The sequence below is a fragment of the Astatotilapia calliptera genome, chromosome 17 (genome assembly GCF_900246225.1).
Source record: "Astatotilapia calliptera chromosome 17, fAstCal1.2, whole genome shotgun sequence".
Lineage (NCBI taxonomy): Eukaryota > Metazoa > Chordata > Actinopteri > Cichliformes > Cichlidae > Astatotilapia > Astatotilapia calliptera.
Genome location: NC_039318.1, coordinates 15,607,391 through 15,620,577, shown reverse-complemented (window position 1 = coordinate 15,620,577; position 13,187 = coordinate 15,607,391). Strand labels below are relative to the sequence as shown.

The 13,187-nt window shown below is 45.9% G+C and overlaps 2 protein-coding genes across 6 annotated transcripts; one reads left to right on the top strand and one right to left on the bottom strand.

Annotated features, from left to right (window-relative positions):
• Positions 1 to 856: 856 nt before the first annotated feature.
• Positions 857 to 9,331, bottom strand: lta4h (leukotriene A4 hydrolase). 4 transcript variants are annotated; one of them, XM_026146803.1, is made up of 20 exons: positions 9,268 to 9,331; positions 7,159 to 7,270; positions 5,774 to 5,904; positions 5,576 to 5,696; positions 5,065 to 5,133; positions 4,806 to 4,910; positions 4,662 to 4,714; positions 4,507 to 4,579; positions 4,176 to 4,316; positions 4,059 to 4,082; positions 3,894 to 3,964; positions 3,150 to 3,261; positions 2,907 to 3,051; positions 2,726 to 2,829; positions 2,456 to 2,526; positions 2,322 to 2,376; positions 2,149 to 2,244; positions 2,001 to 2,083; positions 1,807 to 1,911; positions 857 to 1,204 (listed from the first exon to the last, which is right to left on the bottom strand). In XM_026146803.1, exons 1-20 carry the CDS (start codon positions 9,291 to 9,293, stop codon positions 1,066 to 1,068), a joined length of 1,836 nt encoding a protein of 611 aa, XP_026002588.1. In that variant the 5' UTR covers positions 9,294 to 9,331; the 3' UTR covers positions 857 to 1,065. The 4 variants fall into 4 exon arrangements, with proteins under 4 accessions (XP_026002588.1, XP_026002586.1, XP_026002585.1 ...); XM_026146801.1 differs by lacking the exon at positions 9,268 to 9,331 and adding an exon at positions 9,002 to 9,054; XM_026146800.1 differs by lacking the exon at positions 9,268 to 9,331 and adding an exon at positions 8,011 to 8,127.
• Positions 7,565 to 13,014, top strand: dennd6b (DENN/MADD domain containing 6B). Of its 2 annotated transcripts, none has more exons than XM_026146805.1 (20): positions 7,565 to 7,836; positions 8,640 to 8,678; positions 8,755 to 8,797; positions 8,881 to 8,990; positions 9,067 to 9,147; positions 9,232 to 9,337; positions 9,426 to 9,505; positions 9,583 to 9,645; positions 9,728 to 9,783; positions 9,872 to 9,994; positions 10,081 to 10,176; positions 10,317 to 10,411; positions 10,567 to 10,632; positions 10,705 to 10,769; positions 10,839 to 10,928; positions 11,034 to 11,087; positions 11,161 to 11,270; positions 11,350 to 11,452; positions 11,526 to 11,600; positions 12,132 to 13,014. In XM_026146805.1, exons 1-20 carry the CDS (start codon positions 7,684 to 7,686, stop codon positions 12,261 to 12,263), a joined length of 1,740 nt encoding a protein of 579 aa, XP_026002590.1. In that variant the 5' UTR covers positions 7,565 to 7,683; the 3' UTR covers positions 12,264 to 13,014. The 2 variants fall into 2 exon arrangements, with proteins under 2 accessions (XP_026002590.1, XP_026002589.1); XM_026146804.1 differs by lacking the exon at positions 7,565 to 7,836 and adding an exon at positions 8,068 to 8,138.
• The last annotated feature ends 173 nt before the right edge of the window (positions 13,015 to 13,187 follow it).

Below are 13,187 nucleotides of genomic sequence, written 5' to 3'. Positions count from 1 at the left end.
GAATTACAGGCTCTGACCTCTGAATGTTGTCATTCTTTTGTTTTCTTCCTCAAACTGTCTGTTCAGTGGTGTTAGGTAAGCTCTGAGATTTCTATCGCAACACGTGAACCTTCTTCATGTTCGGGTCTGACACTGCAGCTTTACAAACATCAAAGTCGTCATCTGAAGGTAATTACTTTTCAGTGCCAAAAGAATTAAAAGCAGTGAAGACAGCACAGCACTGTGATGGTTATGTTTCCTTTATCTTAAGGTTTCCATCACTGTGAGTTCAGAACAGGTGGCTTTTATACTCAAAGTGAGTCTGGATGTCAGGTAGAGGAGAGTAAACAGAGACTTTTTGGATCTGAATGAACATTTAAATAAGTTAACAAGCTACGTCCTGACGCTTGGAGTGGTCAGAAACAGCACACTTCCTTTTAGAGATTTAATTCAAATATTTGAGGTAATTTTTCATGATATTGAGATACACTGATCACCAGATTAGGTGACCTTAAAAGTATAATTCCAGATGACTGATTTGTTAGCTCTTTGTTCCTGTATGTTCTCTGGCCAGTTACTGCAGGTCTTCTTTTTGCATCAGTGTGAATACTTACTGACACATATCAGTGTGAGGGATGCTAAGCTCAGTGTGAAACACAAATCATCCTCTATGAATGCTTAAAAGCAGGTCTTAAGTGTTGCTTTAAGTATTTCAGACATTTCTGTACCTTTTATGCCTAAAATAATAAAAACCCCAGCGATTTTCTACTTGTGCAATTAGAATAAAGTGAAAATGTAAACACTGAAACTACAAACAGCACACGATCACACATGACCTGTGTGACCCCAGCTGAGATCTGAATGAACAACAAGAATCCAAAGTTTACTCAGTTTATTTCTTTATAAAATCGTCTTGTTTTTCTGCTGAAGACGAAATATTTGAAAGGAATAAAAAGGAAAAAGAGGATTCAATTAAACTTTCATCAGAGAGAACCAGCCAAGAAATAACAGCTGTGATATAATATTGCTTTGGCGCTGAAGTTGATCGGTACTGGTCTCTGACTGGTTCTGGACTCGTTTCTGCTGTTACTGACTGGCGGCGTTGCTGACGTCCACCTTCAGGTCCTTCGAGACGAGTCCGGAGGTGACCGGGTGCATCCCCGCTCGATGAGCCAGAAACACTCGAAGAGCTTCATCACGAAACTTCTCAAAGTTAAACACCTCCCTGAAGATGAAGCACAGCCACAATGATTAAAACAGCAGAAACACAGTAAGAGAATCAGTGCTGCCTCCTAGCAGACACACCTCGGGTATCAATTTCAAAACCCTACATCACCGTGTTCTCAAGTTATCAGATTAACACGATTTTCAGAAAACTTGCTCTGACCTTGAGATTGAGGTCAGTCAGATTCAAACTTATCCAAGATTTTTAGTAGAAACTTATGGTCCAATTTGAAAACCCTAGATAACCTTCTTCAGTTATTGCATTGCAAGAGTTTTAGAAAACTTGACCTCTGACCTTGGCAATAAGGCCAAGGTCAGTCAGCTTGATCTCGTCTGAGAATTTTAGTAGATACAGCTATGGGACCAATTTGAAACTCTTATGTCATCTTGTTCTCGAGTTATCACACTCACAAACTTAGGTGTTCATGCCACGTCCCCGGGAGGGTGACGATAATACCTCATAAGTCTTTAAAGTGGAAGGGTAAAAATGGTAAAGGCACAGTAAAAACACAGAAGAAACAATAGAACAAACGGTAAAAACAAACATGAAGGTCAGTGATGTGGAGTTTTGTTCTAGTGAAACTACTGTTGAAGTGTAAGGACCTGAAGAGTGGTCGTGTAAACTTCATCCTGCCCTGGTCGGTCGCCATCTTCAGCGCTAGTGGAACCGCTTCCTCCCACCTGGACCTGACGCACAGCCTCAGCCACCTGGAGGGAGCACAGCCAATCACCAAGAGGCTTTAAGGAGGGGAAGGTTTTAAAATGAAAGTCCCATTTATACCTGCTGAAAGACTCACCTGAAGCGGATCTCTGCATTCATATAGGCGTTGAGATCGTAAATCTCCTGCATCTTCTTCACGTGAGTCAGAGGGAGCGGATCCTGAAGGAAGGAACAGGTGAGTGAACGGAAGTGGACTGTAGGGAGTTAATGTGGAGTGTGGTTACCTCTTGCAGTAGCAGTGACAGGAACTCGATGACCTGGTGGGATGACAGAGTCTTCACATCGGACCGCTTGAAGCTGTTCAGGTCCTGGTCTTTAGCCTGAACGGGGACAGAGGATGGAGCTTTGAGCCTGAACATAAAATCACTCAAGAGTCCTCACCAGATTCAGGTCTCACCTGGAGCCACTTCTGACTGAGAGCGTTGCAGGCGTCAGCCATCGTGGTATCGTATCTGAAACAACAGCCAATCAGGACAAAGGAATCAGATTGTTTTTAGAAATCAGAGACCAGATGGAAGTCTGAGTACTTACTGAGGTTTAACAGGAGGCATCCCAGGTGTGAACATCCAGGCGTTCCAGTCCACCTTGTTCAGGATGTCCACCTGAGACACAAAAACTCATCTCAAGGCTCCATCTTGACCTTTGAACCCACCTATCTATCACATCTGGAGTTTCTGCCTGATCACCCTGTAAATATTTGTCTTTTCTTGTAACAATCTGACCTCTGACCAAAACCTGCCAAGCTGATGTTCCTTCCCTCCAGTCACTGTAACTCTGCCTGAGTGTCCAGTTGTTCCTCACCTTGTCCTTGAAGTAGGCAAACAGGTAGTTTTTCCACTCCTCTGTGGTGACGCTGCTGTAGGCAAACCGCTGGATGTACGACTTCACAAAGCCCATGAACACCTCTGAGCAAAACAGATCAACAGGTGTGTCAGCAACTGAACAGGAAAGAGGTGAGTGTGCAGGAGTGTGCAGGTGTTACCTGGCCCTCCCAGCTGCTCCTCCAGGTAATACAGCAGAGCAAAGCCCTTCTCGTACGGCACGGAGGAGAAGGCATCGTCAGGACTGACGTCCTGCAGGCTGGGCACCAGGTTGGTCAGAGGGTTGTTGGCTCCAAAGGTGTTCACCTGAGATATGATGAGCACAGGTGAGTGGAAGGAAAACGTGCCTCATGTCAGACTGTGGATGTGACACAGGTGAAGGTGTATAATGTTTGAGTTCTCACCGAGTCCTGCAGGTCCTTCCAGCCTCCGATGGCTTTGAACTGCCTGAACTGTTCGCTCTCCAAACACCTGCCGATCATCCTCTCCAGGTAGACCGTGTGACCCTCGTTCAGCCTGAAGGTACAAACATGCTGACGTCAAATAATGACGTAATAATAAGCATCTTGTTGGAGCCGACAGTGGAAAATGCAATGTCTGGTTGCCTAGGTAATCCTTTACAGTACTTCCCACCACTTTGTGTGTCAATCAGCTGTAACAGTTGTCTGAATTTTTCCTTGTGAAAACCAAAGTAAATCAAAGATTTTCAAAAGGACGGTCTCAGCGAGCTATCGGGTCAGCAGTGGGGACGGGTCAGCAAATACGTTGCATCACCTGACCCTCAAACGCTGGTATTTCTTAATGATTTCTGCTTTTGTGAAGTCGAACCCTGGATGATTTTCGTTCAGCTAACCTCAGAGTGAATCTTTCCAGGTAAACCAACCCCACCATGAGTTGATCCCATTTCAGAGAACCCATAAGTTCCACAAAGTGTCTGTCCCAAAGCTGTGACTTCACTCTGAAAACCTACACAGTGCCTGGACACCTGAGCAAATGTGGGCCTGTTCTGTTGCATCGGGTTTTGTGACTTAGAGCATGTCTCAAAACTGGTTTTAAGATTTTATCTTCTGAGGCGTCCATGGGTTCTCTACACGTCTCTGCAAACACCTGAGACCCTTGAGCTGAGCTCCACCTGTTTGTTTGTTTACCAGAAATGCTCCCAGGTCTTGTTGGTCACCAGGTTTCCAGTCCAACTGTGAGAGATCTCGTGGGCAATCACCTGTAGGACACATGCACAGTCACAGACAGGAATGGAAGGTAATTTAATTATAATGCATGATCACATGGTGAGGTGGGAAGAGTCTTGTACTCACACCAGACAGAGATTTGTCTCCAGCCTGAAAACAGACAGGAAATAGCTGATCAGAACTAACAGTCTCATGACACTGACACATCATGAACAACCTGATTGGCCCCCTGTTTGTACGTACCAGCACGGTGGGCGTGGCAAAGGTCAGACATGGGTTCTCCATGCCGCCGTAGGGGAAAGATGGAGGGAGAACCAGGACGTCATACTGACCCCAAACATACGGTCCAGCCAGTTCCTCAGCTGTCTTCAGCATGGCTTCGGTCTGAAAGACAAGGAACACCCGAACATCACTCCAGCTTCTCTATGTCCTGCATGTTCTACATTTTTTTGTGTTCTCATGTTGTACATGTTTGTATGTTTTACATGTTCTCATATTTTCATGTTTGTATGTTCTCATGTTCTGTGTCTTCTTTCCATTGTTTGCGTGGCCTCAGTGTGTCTGTGGTTCTCACCTCGGAGAACTCAAACGCTGCTTTGTCCACAAACTCTTTCTCCGACCAGACTCTGGTCCTTGGCCCGATCTCCCTGCCAACCAATCAGAGCACAGAGTTAAGTTTACCTGCTGAAGCTGATGCTGTGACATCAGAAGAGGTAAGACAATCTGTACCTGCTTTCCAGAGCTCCAGCCACAATGGCTATCAGGTAGGAAGGCATAGGCACCTGAGATCAGAGGTCAAACAGAGGACAGTCACGCCTGAGGCCTGGTGATGATGATGTCAGGTGATGAAGAGAAGAAAGAGACTCCCCCTACCGTCTGCCTGAACCTGTAGATGATCCGACCACTATCCTGAGGATCGACTTCCTGTCCATCTCTCACTGCACTCATCACGGCCACCAGGTCCTTAGGGACAGACACCTGAGGGACAGGTACCCACACACAAGTACACACCTGAGAGACTAATATCAGGCTCTGGGCACTGAGGTGATGCTATGAATGTTGTTCAGGTGTTTTTTTTTAACAATTATTAATAATTTTAATAATCAATAATATGTCAGTGGTGTTTGTTTACCTGAGCATAGTAGGTGTGCTTGATGGATGGGGTGTCCTGACAGGGGATCATGCTCCTGCAGTGATGAGCCTGTAAGACAGCACAGAGGGCACCAAGGCTATTAGCTGCATGTTGTGTTCAGGGGTGGTCTGTACAGAGGACGCTCTGCAGCAGACTGAGGCTTTAAACTTTACAAAGCAGTGAAATCAGTTTGAAGAAGGTAGAAAACGAGAATAACAGGGAAGTAGTTTGTTAATGGTTGCAGTTTCACAAAGTTTCAACAGTTCACAGAAAAACCACAAAAAGTGGAACTTTTCTTTCTGTTGAAGGTTTTCGTATGCAGCGTTTCAGGTGTAATCAACCAAAAATATGTTTACAGTAAACTTCAGTTTAAAACTTTTATTTTAACCTTTTATAACTTAAAAAAGGTTTCAAAAGAGAAAAAATCTAGAATTTCTCTGAATTCAAATTTAAACATGAAAATTTTAATCATTTATATTGGATATAGCTCAGGTGAGGGTAAATGGCTCACCTGGCACTGGCTGAACAGGTAGGGGTGCTTTTTCCCGGCAGTTTGCTCAGGCGTGAGCCACTGCAGTGCTGTTGCTGATGGAGACGTCTCATAGGTCACCTCCACGATCACATGTTGCCCTCTGATTGGACAGCAGACGTTAGAATTTAATTAGAAAAGACAGGCCATAAGGACAGAGAGAGTGGAGGGCGGAGTCACCTGGAGAGGTCAAAGGGCAGCGTGATCTCCAATGGGGTCCCCTTGAAGCTGTGTTTGGGCCCTAGGCTGAAGCGTGCCGGCTGCCCATTGGCCGTCACCGACACCACGCTCAGGTCACTGCTGTCCAAAGTCTGTGGTACAGAAAACCCCAGTTACCGAGCTGCTGTGTCAGCACCTGAACCTGCTGATAAATATTCACCTGTCCTACCTGCACAAAGGTCACCTTACACACTCTGTCTTAAAGCTGAGCCACGTCACACCAGAGTCCATTCAAAGAAAAACTTATTTTACTTGTGTGTCTATCTGTCTGCCTTATGGACAGGTGAGGGTTAACCTCTTAAGCAACCATGCACCCAAAGATGGGTGCAAAAGGGAGGGGATTACGGAGGTAGAAAGACAGAAAACCACTGGGGGCTTAATGTTACATTTACCTTTCTACAGGCGACCGTCTTGCAGCTGCAGAATCAAACCTGAGCTATGAAAACTGTTAAAAACAAATAAGTGAAAAGTCTGCTCTCCTGCACACCTGTTTTACTAAACTTCAGTCTACGGCTTCAGCTGACTGGTGTCACGCCAAACTCCATCCAGAAAAGAGCCATTTTAAGTTTTTATGCTCTGAATATATTTACAGAACTGATTCAAAATTTGAAATCTGACACTCACGGGTGAGAGTCGATGGTGAAGTAACAAAGCGCAAGAATAACCACAGACAGTGAACTGAACCACAGTTTCCAGTAGGGGTGCAGGCTTCTGTGGAATTTAAAGAACTTAGCCTGGACACACCTGTTCTATCTGAAAGATACTCACCTGTCACAGTTTTTCCAAAACAACAGGTTAAAGTTAACGAGTTTGTTTTAATAAAGCAGTTATTAAACCCGATCAGTCCCGAAGCTCGAGGATGTCACACAGCGTCACAATTTAAATGCGACGTGAATAAAGATCAATAATTAAGTAAAAATGTAAGTAAAAATGATTTATATCACAGTTAGAGTTTTAAAGATCGTAAATATGTGAAGCTTCAGTTTGTGAAATCACGTTTTAAAACTTTAAAACAGTACGGTTAGTTTATTAAAGCTGAGTGACAAACTGTTTTTATAAGTCTGTAAAAACGCCTTAACACCAGACTCCATTTAAAAACAGCTGGAATTAAGGTACCGGTACTCCCCGAGGTTAAAGTTAATCATCAGGCACACCTTAACGCTTGCACGGTGCCGGATCACAGAGGAACACCCGAGGAACCGTCAGTGTGACCCGGCTCGTTACTTCTTCGTGCTCGCCTCTAAGCACGCACTCCCCTTAAATCCAGCGGATTTTAGTTGGACTCTGGTGAGCACTAAAGGTTCAGTTAGATCGAGGCTAACCCCCCCGCGTCCCGTTGACGTTACCAGCGTAGAGAATCGGTCCTCCAGCGCCTCCACAGTCAGCGCCACCCTCCCTCTGATTACGTGCCTGTCGAAGTCCAGGTGCAGGTGCAGGTTCAGGTGCTTGGTGACGCACCTGGTGAACGAGGAAAAGGAGCACGGGTCAGACATGACGTTCAGTCCGGTTACAGCTGAGAGACTGGAGAGCCGAGCTGAGCGCGGCCGGTAATCTACCGGAACACGCTGCGCACGCATCCGGCCTTTTCACAATAAAAGTAATAAGTTACAGAAAGCAGTGATTTGTTCATAATAAGAGATCAAACTTGTGTGGATGTATTTGTTGGGGTAACAGGCAGTAAAAATCAGTAGAAACTAGTAAAATAAATAAATAAATAAAAGCCGGCAGCCTTTGATTTTCTCCAGCAGCGGTGTGTGTGGGTTCATTCTCTCTTGTCCAACAGGGGGAGCTCTCTCCGGCTTCTGCCCGCTGATGGTGATGGAGGCTCGGATGGTGATGCGCAGAGCTGCTGCCGCTTTGGTCCGGTCGTGATGGACCCATTTGACGGTCCCGGTTCTCCCCGACACGAGGAGCAGGAGGAGGCGGGGCGCGCGGAAAGCCGCAGCCGGTGGGCCCGCTTCTCCTCCTGGTTGGAGTGCGCGTGCGTCGTTACGTTCGACTTGGAGCTCGGACAAGCAATTGAGGTACGTTAGCCTGGCATCGCTAGCATAGCTAGTGATCGATATGATGAATGATCACTGATGATCGGAGGTTTGATGAGTAATTTCAGTTGAAAAACAGCCGCTCCTCTGTCTGTACCAAACTCCATTTAAACCCCCCGAATTCTTTGTTCACATGTGACCTGTGGAGAAACGCACCTGAACAGGTAAACACCAGGCTGAAAACATTCTCGTCTCGCAGCTTTCATTCAATCAGCGTAAAAATCTGACCGCTCGGTGTTCGCCTTGTCCTGCCTGTACCTGGTGTTGCTCCGTTTATGGTGGAGGTAAATAAAGATGAATGCTGTGTTAAAATGTGAATACTCTGTAAAGGACAGGTGGTAATGACTGAGACACTGAATGGAGGAGACAGTTAAGGATCCGTGGAAGGCAGCAGAAGTAAAATCAGCAGGATTCTGGGTTTGGTGGTGGGACTCAAGGAGTTGTGTCTGTGGATTAAAGACAGCTATGTTGGCCTAGAAGCACCAATCCGTGTTTTAAAAAACGCATTGTTTTCTCATTATTATTCTGATAGATTTTGTAATATAATACAAATAATAACAATATCAGACTGCTCTTGAGCTCATCATAGAACCAATCGATTACCTGAAGTGTTTCAAATATTATAGACTATACTTTTTGTGCAACTGCTTATCAGAAGATTGTGGATAACGAAGGGCGATATGCAAGTTAAATTAATCCTCTCTTGCTATCTCAGATCGGAAAAACTTAAAAACGTCAGAATTTTCTGCAGATTCTGAAATATTTTCCCCTGTGTTTACTTTCAGCTGGTTTATCCTCAAGATGTGAAGCTGACAGAGAAAGAGGTAAATATCTTCAGCTTCCTGATCACCTGTAAGTGTTGTTGATTACACTTTCACTGATTCTGTTTCGTGTTGACAGAAAACCAGTATCTGCTACCTGTCCTTCCCCGACTCGTACTCAGGTAAGCTGAGGTAATGCTAATTAATACTGCAGGTGTCAGAGGTTGGAGGTCAGAGGTCACGTGGGCTGTCTGTTATTTCCCAGGGTGCCTTGGGGACACTCAGTTTAGCTTCCGCTTCCGTCAGTCTGTCGGTCGCCGAACATCAAGGCTCAGAGACGACCTTTACAACCGTGACGCTCCCGTCACACTGCAGGTGAGACTCACCTGGTTCCTGAATGGCTGATTGCTTCAGCCTCACAGGTGCGTAACATTTCTGTTCTGTCTGTCAGAGAGAAACGGCGCATTTCTTCGGTTACGTCTACTTCAGACAAGTGAAGGACGTCTCTGTGAAGAGGGGCTACTTCCAGAAGGTCACCAAACACATCTGTGTTCACCTGTATTCACCTGCTCACAGGTGGTCATGATGGTGATAGTCATTTGACTCTGTGTTTCAGTCCCTGGTGCTGGTGTCAAGGTTGCCATACACTCACCTGTTCCACTCGCTGATGCAGACCATTGCACCTGAGTTCTTTGAGAAGCATGAGCCCTGCCTTGAAGCAGGTAATCACATCATGCTTGGATCATATCTGGGAGGCAATCAGGTTTCAGAATGGCCCTTAACGTGTTTTTCCTCTGCTCATCCCCGTAGTTTGTAACGAGATCGACCAATGGCCGACACCTGTACCTGGGCAGACCCTCAACCTGCCCGTAATGGGCGTTATCTTACAGGTGAGGAGAGAAGTGGCCTGGCTCACAGGTGACAGAAGGGATGTGGTTTACAGGTGTTTGTGTGTCTCATGTTTCAGGTGAGGATTCCTTCTAAATTCGACAAACCTGGGGGAAGTCCGGTGCGACAGACGGCTAAAGAGGTGAGGTCTTGTTGCTTTGATCTTGTTAATAATGTTTATTCTTGTTGTTGTTGTTAATAAAGTTTTTTGTATGCATGCTCAGAACCTGCTGCCGGTGCCGACCCTTCTGCCCACCATCCACGAGCTGGACCTGTTTAAGTCAGTACTCGTTAAGGTGTTCTATGTTTCTCAAGTGTAGGTGTGCTCTCTGATTGGTTAATCTCAGTCTCACCTGTGTCCTGCTCAGGTGTTTCCAGTCCATTCTAATCCACCTGCAGATGCTCTGGGAACTTACCTTGCTCGGGGAGCCGCTTGTCGTTATGGCTCCATCTCCCACCGTTTCTTCGGAAACAGTCCTGGCTCTCATCAGGTAACTGAGGGGTCACAACGAGCCCCCAGCATCCAATCAGAGTATGGTGTTTCTGTTGTTACCATGATAACGATGTGTGTCCACAGCTCCATCAGCCCTCTGAAGTTCTGCTGCGACTTCCGACCCTATTTCACCATCCATGACAGCGAGTTCAGGGAGTACACCACCAGGACGCAGGCGCCGTGAGTCATGCTCACCTGGAGCCTGAACACACCTGTGCTGTAAACACACCCTTGGGACACTTAAAGCCTAAGTTTAGGAAAGCGGTCGACAGATGTTCCAGCCTCACGTGTGATTACCTGTTTCTTCTTCTCTTGTTCAGACCAAGCGTCGTGCTGGGCGTCACCAACCCGTTCTTCATCAAGACGTTTCAGAGCTGGCCTCACATCGTCCGGCTGGGAGAGGTCAAGATGGCAGGTACGCCGTATTCCTCCTCTTCCTGCGTGTTCACTGTGAGCTTCCTGTTTCTGTGAAGTGCCATGGCTGTCAGGCGTGTGCTGTTCAGATCGTCTTCGCCGTTCTTGTTGTGACCTTTTTAATCACGTATGCGTGCTGTCTCTGATGTCTTCCAGGTGATTTACCGAAGCAGGTGAAGGTGAAGAAACTTTCTAAGCTGAAAACGCTTGACACCAAACCAGGTAAGCCGGTGGGGGCGTGTTTGTACCTGAGCTCAGGTAGATGTCTGTCATGCTGAAGGTTTGTTTTGGCAGGAATCTACACGGCTTACAAGACGTTTCTGCACAAGGACAAGATCCTGATCAAGAGGCTGCTGAAGGTGAGCACACCTGAGCACACCGCACACACAGGTAATGCAGAGTGTCGCTGACTGACTGTTTACCTGCAGGGGATCCAAAGGAAGCGGCCGTCGGAGGTGCAGAGCGCCATCCTGAGGCGACACCTGTTGGAGCTCACGCAGAGTTTCATTATCCCCCTGGTAAGTAGTTGCGCAATCAGCTCGCATTGCCTGTACTTTATGATGTAAGCATAACTTGTCCAATCACAGAGCAGTTCTCAGTAAGCAGCGTGTTTTGTCTAATAGGAACGCTACATGGCGAGTCTGATGCCCCTGCAGAGATCCGTTACACCCTGGAAGGTAAACAGGAAATGAGTGGTGGTGATGAGGTCACAGTGCTGTCTTGTGTTACACATTTCCTGTTTCCGTTCAGACTCCGCCTCAGATCCGCCCCTTCAGTCAGGACGAGTTCCTGTCCACATTGGACCATGCGGGCCCGCAGCTCACCTCTCTGCTTAGAGGTGATTGGATAGGACTGTACAGGTGAGCCTCACGGGTGTGAGTGATCCAGGTGTTTTCTGTCTTCCTGTCTTTAAGTTTCTACTTCCTGTTTCCATCTCAGGAAGTTCTTCAGGTCTCCAAACTTTGACGGCTGGTACCGTCACCGCCACCGAGAGATGACACAGAAGCTAGAGAGTCTCCACCTGGAGGTCATCTGCGATGCGGTAAGTTATCTGAGCGAAAATGCTCGACCATCAGCCAGCTGTGCAGCCCCTAATCCAGGTGTGTCCTCTGCAGGACCTGCTGGGATGGACCAAAGACAAGTCTGAGGTGGAGGTTGTGGATCTGATTCTGAAGCTCAGAGAGAAGCTGGTGAGTTCCAACAGGAAGTTTGTTAGACAGGAAAAAAGTGTCATGTAAAATTGTGTTACCGATAAAAAGCTTAGGATAAAAATTAATTTGAAGAAGTAAAACTTAAAACTGCAGGTGAAAAAGATTTTAGTTACCTGAGAGTTAAATCAAAAGTGAGATGGTTTGATAGTTTGAAGCTGGACTTGACAATGCGTTCACTGACCATGGACGCTAAAGCGTTCACTAACGCTGGGACGTCTGCCTGTAATAAAAGTTCATGTTTGGGGTAAAATCCATCATATTTGTGATGGAGATGATGCTGCCCTGGGCCACAGAGGAGACTGGGGGGAAAATATTTTCTGGTTTCTTGTTTTAAAGCTTAGAGATGAAACTTTGTTATGAAAATGAAGCTATGATAATAATTCAGGATCCTTATCTGGGTTTAATCCAAAGTGAGGTGGTGGCCTGCAACTAGGATCGTTTGCTTCTTCTTTGTTGGTTTCATGTCAAAAGTCTAGTTTTTGAGGACAGGAAGTGTGTGTGGCTTTTCAGATTAAAGCTCGGCGTCAGCAGCTGCAGCTCAGAGACGGTGTGATGGACAAACTCGACTCTTTCATCTCCTCCATCATCAGCTCGCTGCCTGCCGACCTGCAGATTGTGCTCGGCACAGGCGCGTCACCGTGACGACAGCTAACCCCACAGCCAGGACGCACGCTTGTGTTCATCAGCATCTTCACACTCCACAGAAAAACCAACATCGGCTCAAATCTTCAGTTTTTGGAATATTTAAATTTTATTTAAACTTTATTACCTGTCTCCATCGAGCTGCTGCTCTGGTGTTTTGGTTTCTCTGACGGTGGAATCAGGCTGTTCGTGTTTCACAGAAGTCGTATTTTTCTATCATCTCCACAAACGGAATGTAACACTAAGAATGAAGCTCCACTTTCTGTTTGTTTGTAAACCTTTATTTTGAAATTAAAGTCTGAGCACTTCCTGTCCTCTGACTTTTATTCATGTTTGTTTTATTTTAATGTCCTCCAGGATTCAGACTGAACAGAAAGGCTTTAAGTTTCCTCTCATGTCATGGTGAAATGTAACTTCTTGTGGTCTGACGGCGTCATCATAAGCCTTTGATCTTCATGCTGCTGCTCTTTAATGCTTCAGTTTCAGACCTCGAGAAGGAAACCTCCTGATTCTTTCTCTTTCCTTATTTATTTTATATAAAAATAATTAAGGCTCCACATCTGAACGTCTGAGTGAAGATCAGTGCAAACACATTTATGAACATTTCTGTCTTTGTTCTGTGCACCTGAAGGCAGTGTTTGTAGATGTGGACAGATGTTAGAGAAGCTCAGTGGTGAAGTATTTGATCAGTGTGACGTGTGTATGTCTGTCAGAAACATGAAATAAAACAAAGCTTCAGGCTTCAAAAACACCTTTACCTGTAATCTGACATAGGTGTGTTCACTGTTCCTCACAAATCAACTTTTTCCATCGTGTACAGTTTGCACTCTACCTGTTAAGTGAATTTAGCTTCACCTTTTCAGACCAGAGCCAATCAGAGGCTGGTAAAAGCAGGAACTGCAGCTGTAGACAGGTGATCTCACC

Coding starts and splice junctions, on each gene's coding strand:
- lta4h (XM_026146799.1), bottom strand. CDS start 7,389: ATGCGTGCGCAGCGTGTTCCGGTAGATTACCGGCCGCGCTCAGCTCGG. Junction 3,965..4,058: donor GAGACAAATCTCTGTCTGGT/GTGAGTACAAGA, acceptor TGTGTCCTACAG/GTGATTGCCCACGAGATCTC. Junction 2,830..2,906: donor GGAGCAGCTGGGAGGGCCAG/GTAACACCTGCA, acceptor TGTTTTGCTCAG/AGGTGTTCATGGGCTTTGTG.
- dennd6b (XM_026146805.1), top strand. CDS start 7,684: ATGGACCCATTTGACGGTCCCGGTTCTCCCCGACACGAGGAGCAGGAG. Junction 10,929..11,033: donor AGAGTTTCATTATCCCCCTG/GTAAGTAGTTGC, acceptor TTTGTCTAATAG/GAACGCTACATGGCGAGTCT. Junction 11,088..11,160: donor GATCCGTTACACCCTGGAAG/GTAAACAGGAAA, acceptor GTTTCCGTTCAG/ACTCCGCCTCAGATCCGCCC.